Source organism: Rattus norvegicus, chromosome 1 (genome assembly GCF_021556685.1).
Source record: "Rattus norvegicus strain SHRSP/BbbUtx chromosome 1, alternate assembly SHRSP_T2T, whole genome shotgun sequence".
NCBI classification, from domain to species: Eukaryota; Metazoa; Chordata; class Mammalia; order Rodentia; family Muridae; genus Rattus; species Rattus norvegicus.
In genome coordinates, this window is record NC_141534.1 from 50,811,069 (window position 1) to 50,825,438 (window position 14,370).

A 14,370-nucleotide genomic window follows, 5' to 3' on the forward strand; every position below is an offset into this window, starting at 1 on the left:
TCTCGGGTCGCAAACGGATAGATTTTGGAATAGCCTGAAGAATAGGCAAGTCCTCTAAATGGGATTTAAAAAAAAAAAAAGCACAACCAGCATTGCTTTGCTAACCCTAATTTGATGTATCCAGCTCTCCCACTGCTGCAGTGTGGAAAAGTATTTAAAGCAAACAAACAATGTAACATTCACCTCAGTCAGCTGTCTTCCCCCCTTAGTCATGGCAAGCCTCTCTTCCCACAGCCATGATTCCACCTTCTGCTTTCTATGCCCGGCCATGACAAATATTTCCTTTCCCTATAATACCACGGTGGATGCCCAATTACTAGAGCCACATTAGAATAAAGCAGGTGACTCAGGAAGGCACATTCTATGGCTCTGGGCTTAATGGGTGTTTGGTGACCGTAAGCCATAGACAATGGATCAAAGACTTCTAGTTGTATGATTTGGGGAGCATTCTTCACACAGAGAAAGGGCCTCTGATACAAACATCAAACATTAGAAATGGTGCCAGACCCACTTGTGAACTCCGAGTCGGTAAAGGGAATTGTCAGTAAGACAGTTGCCGCAGCTCTCTTTCCTCATAAGAACTTTTGAATTTACAAAATAAGGCACATAAAGGATGATGGGATTGCGAGATGGTTGACAAGAAGAGCTGGAAGTGTTTCTCTCTACAACAGATGGAAGGAAACAAGGAATGAACAGCTGTTCTCATTGATGTGTTTCAGGCAGACCACCAGAGTCCTGTGGAGATATAGAGGAGCACAGAACAGGGGCACACAATTGCCTTATAAGGGGACTAAGACTCATAACTCAACCTTTCTTTTTTAAAGATTTATTTATTTTATGTATATGAGTACACCATCACTATCATCAGACACACCAGAAGAGGGCACTAGATGCCATTACAGATGGTTGTGAGCCACCATGTGGTTGCTGGGGATTGAACTCAGGACCTCTGGAAGAGCAGTCGGTGCTCTTAACACTGAGCCATCTCTCCAGCCCTCAACCTTTCTTTTATATATCCAAGAGATTGTCCCTAAAGCAAGAGGGACTTCGCTCAGTAAGCAAACAGCCTCAAGACATAGGCACTGAGAAGACTGGCTCCTGGAAGGTCATGTAGCCTGTGTAGGCCACGCCCCTGCAAGGAGCTGTGGGACATCTATGCTGTGGTATGGCTCTACAGGACAGCCAGCCACATACCATGCCTGACCCAGATTCATGCTACAAGATGCCCAGTAGGGGTCCTGTGAAACAACCAGACAGCTGTCTTCCACTCTTCTTCTCATCTTGGCCCTTAAACCAGCCAGGTGGCCCTGCTCCACTCCCACACCACAGGAAGCAGCCTGCTACCCTTCCCAGTCGCTCATCCACAGGGTCTCCTGGGAAGTAGACAGGTGGCTGTGTCTACCCACACTTTCCCCACAGGAAGCAACAGCAATGCCTCCTGAGCAGCTCTGCCCACAGGGACATCTGGGGAGCCGGCAGGTGGTCCTGCTCTCCAGCTTTGAACCCTTCGAATGGCTAGTCAGCCTGCCAGGAGCTGGTTCTACCTCCATGTATTCCGGGAAGGAAACGAGGCTGTGCTGTGCGTCATTCCATTGCCTGGAAGTTATGTAGCCTTCTTTGAGCCTCTTGTCTCACCTAGACACCAGGGAGCAGATAAGAAGCCCTCCCCAGGGAAGCTGTCAATCCCGTTTCCCCACAGCCCTACCCCCACTGAAATGTTCTGCAAAGACACCTTTGTGGCTCAGACAGAGACAGGAAACCATCCTGGCCATCATTATAGCCCTCACACATTAAAAGGTACACAACCCCCAACTCTGAGGGCTACACACCACCTACATGTACTTACTGACCCCAAAGCCAAGCATCACTATAGCCAAGGCAGTCAGCAAACCTGGTCCACTTAAATGCTGCATCCCAGAGAAGTCCCACAAAGCCCTGTAGTCTAGGTTCTGGGTCACTCACCAATACTGCCAACATGTATCACAGCTGATGAAGCTACACAAGCAACTACTGTGCCAACCTCGGAACAAGGCCAACCTAGCCTACTTGAGCTACATCCAAACCATAGCTGCAAGAGAGTCTTTCTACTGTGAAAGCCATCGTACAAAGCTGGCAGAGGTAACTGGTCTACCAGGCATGCAAATGTCAATGGAGAGACATAAGAAAAAGAAACTCGATAAGAGAGACTACGATGCCTCACAAGAAACATGTCAATTCTTCTTCCAGGACATCAGGAAGAAAAGGTGATGGCTTGTCTAAAAAAGAATTCAAAAGAAGAGTTATGAAGAAGCCCAGTGAGCTACAGGAAAACACAGACAAGGCATGGAATAAGAACCACAGCTTGTGATCTGGCTGGGTGATGAATCCTGCAGGGATGGGGAGCTTCAAAACTCTGCAGCTGAAGACTTCAGTCAGTGAACTAAAGAGCAAGCAAGCAAGCGAGCGAGCGAAGCAAACGGACAAACCAGCGGACAGCCAGAACAGCTAATGAATCAGTTCATCTAAACAGATCTTCTGGTGTAACCCAGTTAGCCAAAGAGGTCATGAGGAACCATTGTAATATCAGAAGGCAAATATGTATTTTATGAAAGGTGCTGTAGGCAGAACAGAGAGGAGGCAGGGGGCAGCCAGTATATACAGTAAGATAGTAAATTTTATTGTATTGGAGCTAAATTTGAAATAGATGTGGGAATCCAGCTATAGGAGGCTCAAAGCACTTATGGTGTTCTCCAAGGAATATTACAGGCAACTATCATGCATGCAAGCAAAGAGAGACAACCTTCAAAAATAAACGGAAGAGTCACATGTGAGGGAACTCCCGACAGGATGACAGCAGACTTCTCAGTGACATCATCTAGCCCAGAAGAAAATCACTTTCCCCATTCCTAAAAGAAACAAACAAATGACAACCAAGGATAGTACACTTGGGCTGGAGAGATGGCTCAGTGGGTAAAAGCAGTTACTATTCTGGATTTGGAAAATTTTAAATTGCTTGAAAAAAAGTAAAAATAGAAATAGAAAACACTAAACCCTTCTGAGATAGATCAAAGGCTGAACTAAGAGCATGTGTATCAAAAACAGAGAAAAACTCCAGATAAAGAGGCCAATGGTGCAAACCAAGGAGCCAGAAAGAAAAAAAAAAAAAAAAAACAAGAACGGAACAAACCTAAAGCTAGCAGAAGCAGCAAAGATTAGAGAGGAAACAAACAAAATAAAGAGAATACGAAAGGTGGATGAAACAAAGCCCGGTCTGCTTTTTGTTTTACAAAACAGAATGTTTAGCTACACTAATGGAGCAAATCAGAGAAGAGCAAAATAATAATTAAAATCAGGAAAGAAAAAACCCAATGCCATAGACCAAAATGTTAGTAGGGGCTGATAGGAAGATGCCAAGGACTTGGATGACCAGGAAGAAATGCTGGTACCATAACCTACCAAGAGTGACCATAAGAACACAGCAAATCTGAAAAAACACAATGAATTTCAAGAGAGTACCAATGACACAGTCTCCTGAGGAAGGAAAGCTTCCAAATGATTCACTGTGGAATTTTGTCAGACCTTTAAAGAACCAACACTGTTTTCTTCCCCTCGAGTTACAACAAATAAACAAACAAAAAAGAAAGAAATAGAAGGAACCCTTCCTAACTTATTCATGGCCAAAGTGACTGTAATAGCAAAACCAGACGACGACATTGAAACTACTAGAAAGAGAGAAGAAGAAATCACAGACCAATATCATCTATGAAAATTCTGAATAGAATAATAGCCAACAATAACAAAAAAGTCAATATAAGATCCAAAAGATTATATACCATTATCGAATGAGATTTACCTCAGAAATACAAGGATAGTTTAGCGTATACAAATCTATAAACGTAATGTATCACATCAATAAAATGAAGGTCAAGAAAACTTATGGTCACCTCAAATAGGCACAAAAAAAAGCACCGGATACAATCCAATACCACTTCATGATCAAACTGTCTCCACCCCAATTATATATAGAAGGAATGTGCTTTATCGAAACAAATAACCCACAGCCAACAACTTACTTAATGCTGAAGTTCTTTCCCCTAGGACAAGAACAGGTAAACAGTCTATATACTCTAACTTAACACTGGAAATCCTACCTGGGGCAGCAAGAAAAGGAAGGAATTAAAGAGCTATAAAGGAGGAGCTAATTTTCCCTGTTCACTCATGACATGATTTATTTATTTATTTATTTATTTATTTATTTATTTATTTTTATTAACTTGAGTATTTCTTATTTACATTTCAAGTGTTATTCCCTTTCCCGGTTTACGGGCCAACATCCCCCTAACCCCTCCCCCTCCCCTTCTTTATGGGTGTTCCCCTCCCCATCCTCCCCCCATTGCTGCTCTCCCCCCAACAATCACGTTCACTGGGGGTTCAGTCTTAGCAGGACCCAGGGCTTCTCCTTACACTGGTGATCTTACTAGGATATTCATTGCTACCTATGAGGTCAGAGTCCAGGGTCAGTCCATGTATAGCATGACATGATTTTTATTGTTCGTTTTTTTGGTTTTTTGTTTTTTTGTTTTTTGTTTTTTTTTTCCGGAGCTGAGGACCAAACCCAGGGCCTTGCGCTTGCTAGGCAAGCGCTCTACCACTGAGCTAAATCCCCAACCCCGATATGATTTTTAGAAACAGAGAAAAACCAATGGTTCCACCAAAACCTAGCAAAACAAAACACGCTATTGGACTGATAAAGAAATTCAATACTGATATAAGATACAAAAATCAACACACACAAATCAGCGGCATTTTACATCAACAGTCAAATAGCCGTGAGGAAAGCAGGAGGCAATATCATTCAAAAGAGCCCCAAAATCGTAAAATACTGAAGAACAAACTTAACCAAGGAATTATGTGATCTCTTCAATAAACAATATGAAACACGGATAAAAAAAAAATTGAAGGGGGCAGAGCTGAGGGCACACTTCAGTGGCACAGTCCAGAAGCCTTCATTCAATACCACCAAAAAGGAAAAAAAGCTAAAGAGGGGAAGGAACACACAGACACATACACAGACACACAGACACCAAAGACACACAGACACACACACACTTACTTTGTGTGCATACACATAGAAAATGTCTATACTACCCAACAGAATCTACAGATTCAATAGACCCTAACAGAGCCATTCTTCTCAGAAATAGAAAACAAACAAAAAAACTCAGTTAAAATTTGAATGGAACCACATAAGACTCTTGGTTGGCAAAGCAATTGTGAGTGAAGGGACAGAGCCTGGAGTAGAACACCTGACTTTAAACATTCCACAAAGCCACTGAAACCAAAGCGTCAAGATACAGGCAAAAGACAGACCTGTTAGCCAATGGGAACAGAATAGAGAGCCAGGAAATGAAAACGTATTTACAGTCAGGGACCCACAACCAAGGCATACATCAGAGAAAACAGTCTCCTAGATGCGTGGCATTTGGAAAACTGGGTGTGCAGATGCAGGAGAATGAAACCAGGATATGTCTCTCCCTGTGAGAAATCAACTTGGACTGGAGGCTTAAATGTGAGATCAGAAACTATAAAACTGTTAGAAGAAAGCAGAGAAGAAAGGTTTTGTGACATGGGACTCCAGGCAAGGAACACACACATCAAAAGCAGGATTTGGAAATGGCCTTGTATCAAGATTAAAAGCTTCTATATGTGGGTGTACTCGGAGAGGTGGAGTAACAGCCAGTGCCTGATAACACGGTAAGAATAGCAGGAGAATATTAATTATGTGCTGTGTGATTGCATGTGTGTAGATAGGATCTGAAATGTTCCCAGCCCAAAGGAGGAACCCAAGTGTGAAATGATGCAGGTGCCTGCCAGTCTGCTTTGTATATGTTTATCAAGATCCTGCATAGACCTTACAAATAAACACGATTATTGTGTCAATTAAAAATACATGGGACTGGATAAATGGCTCAGCTGTCAAGAAAGTATATTCCAGCTCTTACAAGGACTGGGTTCAGTTCCCAGCACCCATGTCAGAAGGCTCACAACCACCTGTAACTCCACTTCAGGGGAATCCGATGGCCTCTTCTGTCCTCCATGAGCATCTATACCCACATGGGTACCCACAGTCTCTCTCTCTCTCTCTCTCTCTCTCTCTCTCTCTCACACACACACACACACACACACACACACACAGACACACACACACACTGAAAAGTAATAAAAATAAAGTTTACAAGTTAAGAATATAAGGCTGGGCATGATAACACGTGGCTGGAATCCCAAGAGACAGGAAAGGAGGAATACAAAGTTCAAAGCTGGTTTGAACTATATGGTGACACCCTGTCTTGCAAACAGAAACAAAACGAAACAAAAATCTGTGGAGGCCTTGCTGTTTTTTTTTTTTTTGTTTTTTTTGTTTTTTTTTTGGTTCTTTTTTTTCGGAGCTGGGGACCGAACCCAGGGCCTTGCGCTTCCTAGGTAAGCGCTCTACCACTGAGCTAAATCCCCAGCCCCGAGGCCTTGCTGTTTTAAGAAGCACTTTTAGGTTTAACTTCAATGCTTTGTTTCAGAAAGATAATATATTTGTCTTGGTCATAGTCTAAGGGCACAGAGAGATTTTCACTGCTTAGTTTGAATGAAAAAGGCTCTGCTTTGAATATATTTTCAGCCCCGTGCGTAAATGATAACGAGGCAGTATTTTCTAGTTTAGGGGATAATCACAAGCTTCATCTTTATCTTTAACTCACCACTAGATGTTGCAACAACACACCGATGCCTCGCTTTCAACTGGAGCAGCTCTGACTAAATGAGTTAGGTTTCAGACAGCTTAGCAACAGAGCACGCACACACACACACACGCACACACACACACACACACACACACACACACACACACACACAGGGGTGAAGCAGGTTTGATGATTGTGTGAGCATTGGCTGGAATACTGTACTCCAATGTTGTGATAGGGCTAATCTTGGCTGTCAGCTTGAATTAATCTGGAATTAACTAAAAACCCAAGCAGCTGGACACACCTGTAAGAGATTTGTCATTATTTGTGTATGTATGTTGATGGATATATATGTGTGAATACGCATGTGTGTGTAAGTATATATGTGTGTATGTATGTGTATATGTGTAGATATGCTTGTATGTATAGATGTGTGTATGTATAGGTGTGTATGTATACACACACACACACTCATTTACATATATACATTCACTCTATCAGTTCTGTTCCTCTAGGAACCCTGACAAACACAGCTACCATGCAGGGAATGAGCACAGGGTGCTTGGGCATAGACGCAAGTCCACGCCTTTTCCCCTACATCACCCTGTAGGGAATTTAGGATCCCACTGCTTTGTCTCTTAGAACTGCACATATGTCTATGATGATTAAAAAAAAAAAAGACAAGGGGGAAAATACAAGGAAGAGAGCAATATAGTATGTTGCCGTTTAGTTTTCTAAGATGCATATATGTACTTGACTCCTAGCCCTGCAAACCAAACCAAACCAAAACTGCATGTGAACTGCATGTATCTCCCTACAGACACAGAGAGGACATGCTGTCCCGCATGTGAATTATACGTCTCGAGAACACTGAGCTCGGGTACACACCAGCCAGATTCAGGATAACTAAGCAAGAGTGGACTGTTCACTTCTGAGAAGGAAATCGAGAAAAGCAGCTATATAGAAGGCATATTTACTGTCCCCGGTCCGTCCTTCATGGCTGCTCAGCCTTGTGCTACTGGCATTTCTCGCTGGCAGGATAATTTTGTTTTTGTAGAGTGGGGACATTTCAGATCTAAAGCAAAAAGAGCGAGAGACAGCAGCAGCCCAGTCCAGCCCAGCCCAGCATGCGGGCCTAGCAAATGCCTGTAAGGAGCCAGGGACTGAGCCTCCCGTCTGGGTTGAAAGCAAGCATGAGGGGAATGGATCTTACGGCTGGAGACGCAGTAGCAGAGTCTGGCGTTTATCTTTCGGAACAGCTGCTTGTTGATGGGCCAGATGACCAGCGTGCACAGCTGGATGGCGTTGACAATGAGCCCGGAGGCGATGAACACGTAGCAGAAGACCAGGTGACACAGAAACTGGGACTTCAGCAGCCCGATGAGGTCCATGATGCGGGGATTCTCAAGAGACAAGTACGTATGGCGGAATAGTTCCAGAAGGGAGAAAGATCCGGGGCTCAGGAAACCGTCTGAAACACACAAATGGTAAACATGAGCAAGGGTATGATGTGTGTTATATATATAGAGGGAATGTGCCTACACGGAGAATATATACGCTGGAAGTTAAAAGGTGACTAAACTTCATTTGTAGCCATGGACCGTACTGAATAACCACAGAGGACATGGCATAAATTACCAGACTCACAGTGAGTGGCCACAGACACACAGACACACAGACACACAGACACACACACAGACACACACACACACAAAAACACACACGCCTATATGTATATATGTGTATATACACATGTGTATATATGTATGATAAAAGCATATCTGCATATACATAATGTATATGGTGGTTTGAATATGCTTGACCTATGGTAAGTGGGACTTCCCGTAGGAGGTGTGGCCTTGTGAGAGGAAGTGTGTCACTGTAGGCGGGCTTTGAGGTCTTGGTAGTGCTCAAGTTCTGCCCAGTAGGAAGAGAGCCTCCTCTTAGCTGTCTTAGGAAGAGGGTCTCTTCCTGGCAGCTTTTGGATTAAGATAATAGACCTCTCAGCTCCTTCTCCAGTACCATATCTGCCTGGATGCTGTCATGTCTGCCGCCATGATGATAATGTAGTGAACCTCTGAAACTGTATAAGCCAGCCCCAATTAAACAGTGTCCTTTGTAAAAGTTGCCTTGGTCATGGTGTCTGTTCACGGAATGGAACGCTAAAACATATGTATGTATGTATGTATGTATGTATGTATGTATGTATGTATGTATGTGTATATATGCAATACATATTCATGTATCTATGACATATATGTATATACATTTTAAATATATATTTGTGGAAGGACTTGATGAAGGGATTCAATGGCTGGTCTGCGAGGTATCAATGAGCCAGAGTACGAAGGCCAGAAAACTACTTTAGAACCGAGATATGTGCACCTACCCCATAACAGCTGTTAAGTCAGAAACCCAGCCCACACAGAGGCCAGACTCATGGTGCCATCAGTCTCTCTCTACATCTGGGACAAAGAAGGAAATGACCTCACAGTTCAGCAGAGGGCCTCGGAAGGAAAGGTGAGGCCAGCTAGCTTCTCCTGGGAGCCAAGATGACTGAAGACCACCAAGGAAAGCCTCGGGCTAAAGGACAAACCTTCTCTCAGTTGGCAGAGGTTAGAACTGTTATAATTTATTATAATGACTGGTCTGTACAGGTTCCCATCCTGTCCTCAGCTCCCGGGAATCCCACAGCTTGAGGCTTTTATTTTTAGACAGAGTCTCATGCACCCCAGGCTGGCTTCAATTTTTGTGTAGCCAAGAATGAGGACTCTGAGCTTTGATCCACCTGCTTCCACCTCCTGAATGAGGTTATGGGTATATGCCACTACACCAGACTTAGGCAGTTCTGGGGATCGAACCCAGGGCTTCAGGCGTGCTAGGCAAGTACTCTACCTGTTGAACCATTTTTCAGAGCAAGGAATGGGGCAGTTCCCAGACTGGGTGACTTAAATAAGATCATAGCAGTCAAGAGTTGATTTTCCATTCACCCTCTCTCCCCTGTACCTGTCAGGGCTGCGCCTAGGCTTGGGGGATGGGGAGGCTCACCCAGGCTCAGAACATTTTTTCTGCAAAGCAGCTCACAAGTTTCCCAGAGGGCAAAAGAAGTTCAGTCACAAAGAGCACTCAGGGTTGGGAGATAAAGCTGGGACTCGATCCTGAGATACCTGGGGGGCCTTTAAGATGGTTTTGACAGTCAGGCAGCAGTGGTACACGCCTGCACTCGGGAGGCGAGGCAGGTGGATTTCTGTGAATTTGAGGCCAGCCTGGTCTAGAGCCCTAGAACTGGGCATCCAGGGCTACACTGAGAAAAACTGTCTCAAAAAAAAACTAAAACAACAACAATCAAAAACAAACAAACACAACAACAAAAGGCGTGTTCCTGACAAGGAGGAAGGGCAGAGAAGGCCCGCTAATGCTCCCTAGGGATTCCGTGGAGGTGCCTGCAATCCTGTGTACTCCCCGTACCTTGCTGGAAATAGAGAAGTGTACAGGGAGAGCTAGTCCGATCTCTTAGCAGTCAACCTGACATAGCAGACCTATCCATCCTCTGTGTCACAGGAGCTGGAGTCTGGCCGTTTGGGTTGTGATGTGTAATTGGCACACCTTGGCCCCTCCCACACTTTGCTCCCAGACATTTCTAGCTTGTGAAAACTCGCTCCCTGGTTTCAACACACCCAGTCTCTCTTTCTCTATGTAACTATAGCACGGAACTGGCAGTTTGCTCCCCTTAAACTTGACTTTAGTAGCTACATATACAGGTCTACAGCCTGGTAACACTAACAGTTAGGAATTTAGTCACTGTCCCTGCACCAGCCACAAATAGCTTCAAAACACTCTGGACACAAGTTTAGTCCTCCCTTGGGTTCCAGAGGTCTAACATTTGTAAACATTTGACAACTCTTTTGCCTTGCACACTGGACACTCAGGAAAGGAAGTCGGCTGGTAAGTGATGGGTGGGAATTAGATGCTGCCTTCCTTAATGTGTCAGAGTGTGAGAAAGAGAAATGAGTTTTCTTTTCCCACTGTTCCAAGGACTATTACTTCTCTGCTGACACACTAGCCAGTGTCTACTATGGTGTTGTGATGTTCGGGGTTGTCATACATGTAGACAGAGGTTCAGAGAGGTCTTAACTTCTTTTGGTTTGGTTGTTAATAATCATGGTGTCCATATAGACTTAGGGGTTTCCTTGGTAGCTTAGATTTAAAGCTATGATCCGCCTTGCCTACTCCATTTTAATCAAAATTCTAAGGAAGATCTTTATTTTTTCCTCTATGGAACTTAAGCTGAATTCCATGGTCTGGACAAGGTTTGTCCACTAAAAACATGGACTTCAGTGTGTTAATGTTCAAGTGGTGGGGTATCGTGGAAGGTAGCAAGGCCATGGGGGATCTGCTCTTGGAAGAGATTAATGCGGATCTCATGGAATAGGTTAGTTCTCTGGAGAGTTCCCACTCTCTGGCTTCCTGATTTGCTGGTGAACTTTGACTCTCACATGTGCCTGTCATCATGAGGTTTCCTGCCACAAGGCCTGCACCAAAGCCAAGGAGAAGTAAGCAGCATAGTCTGGAACCTGATAATTAAGTAAAACCTCTTTTGTTGACACATAAACCAGCTTCTAGTATTGGGTTATAGACATGGAAAATGAGCTAATACAGAGTTTATCAAACATATATAAAACAAAAGCAAAAAAAAAAGTCAGGGAGTCGCCTGCAGATGAGAAGTGAACTGGGTTTGTTAAATCAGTCACTAACTTTTAGTCTTAGGGTTCATGGGGGGAGGATGCTAAATCATAAACCATTTAGAGAGGTGGGAAAAGATAGTATGAATGTTAATTCCAGATAGTAGCTGGGGGGACCAGCCATTCTGAATTAAGAAGAACTTTCTCTTCTAGTGTGGCAATTAGCCAACGTTGCATCAAGCTGAGATAAGATGATATAAATGCCTGAACGGAGATGAGAATAGCTAGGAAGAAAACATCCTAAGATTCTTTGCTTGTTTTTCTTTCAGCCTGGAAGCCCTTATAGTGTTGCGTGGACAGTCATCCCATCAAAGCCACTTTGATGGTGTATTATCATATGAGGCAAAGGCATGACAAAACCGTATGCTATTTCTGGGAATATCCAAACCTTCAGAGATGAACTTAGCTATTGCTAAGTTCTAACTTTGTAAGTGAAGAAAAATGTTCCCTGACCCCCTTCTCCCTCTCTCTCCCCTTCCCACTCTCCCTCTCTCCACACGTTCCTGGCCAGATGGCCTTCTCTCTCTCTCTCTCTCTCTCTCTCTCTCTCTCTCTCTCTCTCTCTCTCTCTTCTCTCTCTCTTTCTAGGTCTCTATCTCTGTCTCTGTCTCTCTTTCTCTCTAGGTCTCTCTCTGTCTCTCTGTCTCTGTCTCTCTCTCTTTCTCTCTAGGTCTCTCTCTGTCTCTCTGTCTCTGTCTCTCTCTCTTTCTCTCTAGGTCTCTCTCTGTCTCTCTGTTTCTGTCTCTGTCTCTCTCTTTCTCTCTAGGTCTCTCTCTGTCTCTCTCTGTCTCTCTCTCTCTCTTTCTCTCTTTCCTTCCCAACTTCCCTTCCCATGCCTTAAATAAACTCCATTCCATATTATATCCATCCTATGGCTGGAACCTCAGGCCGAAGGAGTACCTCAGCATGGGCCCATAGAGGCACCCCCCTCCCCTTCACCATACAGTACCTCTATCAAACATATCCTTAGCTCGCTCTTTCTTTCTTTCTTTCTTTCTTTTTCTTTTTTATAAAACACAACAACAGTGGCTTCACCTCCTCAGCCCATCAGTTTCCCCAAATGTGATTCAGCATGAGGCAGTTGTGAGAAGAGAGTTGAGAGATGACAGGTAGATGATAGATAGATGATAGATACGTGATAAATAGACATGGCAGATATATAGATAGATTTATAATAGATAAATAATTTATAAATCAAGGATTGGTAGATACAGATTGATGATAGGTGATAGATGATAAACGAATAGATATATAGATGATAGGTAACAGAGATAGATAGATAGATAGATGATAGATAGATGACAGATAGATAGATGACAGATAGATAGATAGATAGATAGATAGATAGATAGATAGATAGATAGATCAACAGATAGAGATAGAACTCACCTCTGCCTCTATGGTTCATCACAGCCATCCATCCATTAAGGGTGGCTTGACGGGTGGAAGAGTCATGGCTTAGACCTGTATTTTGCTGGTTTTGTCTGCCAAGAGAATGAGACCTGTCTCGTAGAAATGGAACTTGGTTGAACCCTGTCCCAGCTCTTAGAGGTTGATGTGGCCAGTGGCAAGGGTGTAGGGTGAAGGGGAGAGGTCTGCCTGTCTATGAGGGAAGGAAAGCATGCTGCTCACTGAAAAGAAAGAAGGAGGGGGGGGTCATCCAGCAATCAGTAACATGGAAAATGCTGAAATGGGAAGGAGCTGGGGCCATTGAGAACTCAAGTCCCACAGTGTGCTTCGGACACTGTGGCACAATGGTGAGCATTCAGGGCACCATAGACCAATATCTGAGCCTGGAAGCTCAGACAGAAGCCCAGGCTCAGTCACTCCTCTCTGTAAAATCAGAATGGAACCGTCTGACCCCGGCACTTGTGAGGGCTGAAGGTAATAACGCAGCTGAGATACACGAGGCCTACAAGAAGGAGGGTCTCTCACTCCCAAGCACATACGCAAACAAGGAGGGAGCGCCTGAGAGACAGAGGTATGGTGTTTCTGAGGAAGCTGTGGGCTGTGGATGGACTGTCTTCCTCCTTCGTGTTTCTTTAGATGCTAGCAGCTCCTCAGTGTGACTCGAAGCAAGGCCTGGCACCCATCCCCCACACTTTCAATCTCATCTGTGCTTCCTGGTAGGAATTTGGGATGGGACAAGATGCACCTCAGAAACTGAAATGACCGGGCTGGTGAGATAGCACTTTCTGTTCCCACAGAAGACCTGGTTCAATTCCAAGCACACGTACTGTGACTCACAAGCATCTGTAACTCCCATGCTAGGGGTTCTGATGCTGTGTTCTGGCATCTGTGGGCGCTGTGTGCGCATGGTGTACACACACACACACACACACACAATTACACACACACACAAGTACACACACACACACACACATACTTACACACACACACACACACATACATACAGGCAAAACACCCAGGCACATGAAATAAAAGTAAATAAAATTTTATAAAACTCACATGACTTCATCTCTCTCATGAGCTAATAATTTACATAAAGCACAAGGCAACAGAAAGCACCAAACTCGTGGAATCCTCAGGAAACATATCTAACATGAAGCTTCCAGGCACTGAGCTACACGCATGCATACATACACACCTGTGTACGTACACATGCACACAGACTTTATACTCTTGACAAGGGTTATGGATGTTAAAGAAGACAGTTTCATTTGCTGAGGGCCTACACTGATGGAGAAACAGGGACATTCCACCCAGGAGAGTCTGAACTGAACTAGTCTCTAAACGGAGACACAGCCTAAACCAATAGGAGACCTATGTACTGTGCCTCACCCGGGGATCTGTAGCTATAAAGAAAGAATGAGGACAGCCACACTCAGGATGAGAGGCTGAGTCTAAAATGGGATTAGGAGATAAGTTTTACTTTTAAATCATCTATCTATCTATCT

General features: G+C 44.0%; 1 protein-coding gene across 7 annotated transcripts in view; it reads right to left on the minus strand.

Annotated features, from left to right (window-relative positions):
* Agpat4 (1-acylglycerol-3-phosphate O-acyltransferase 4) overlaps nt 1-14,370 on the minus strand; it is a 106,167-nt gene that overhangs the window by 64,929 nt on the left and 26,868 nt on the right. For 4 of the 7 annotated variants that reach the window (XM_087603472.1, XM_087603374.1, NM_133406.2 and 1 more), the window contains 1 exon segment: nt 7,924-8,181. Coding sequence is in view for 4 of the 7 variants with exons in the window: in XM_087603374.1 (XP_087459500.1) it covers nt 7,924-8,101 (178 nt within the window). In the remaining 3 variants the exon portion in view is untranslated. 7 annotated transcript variants of the gene reach the window in all.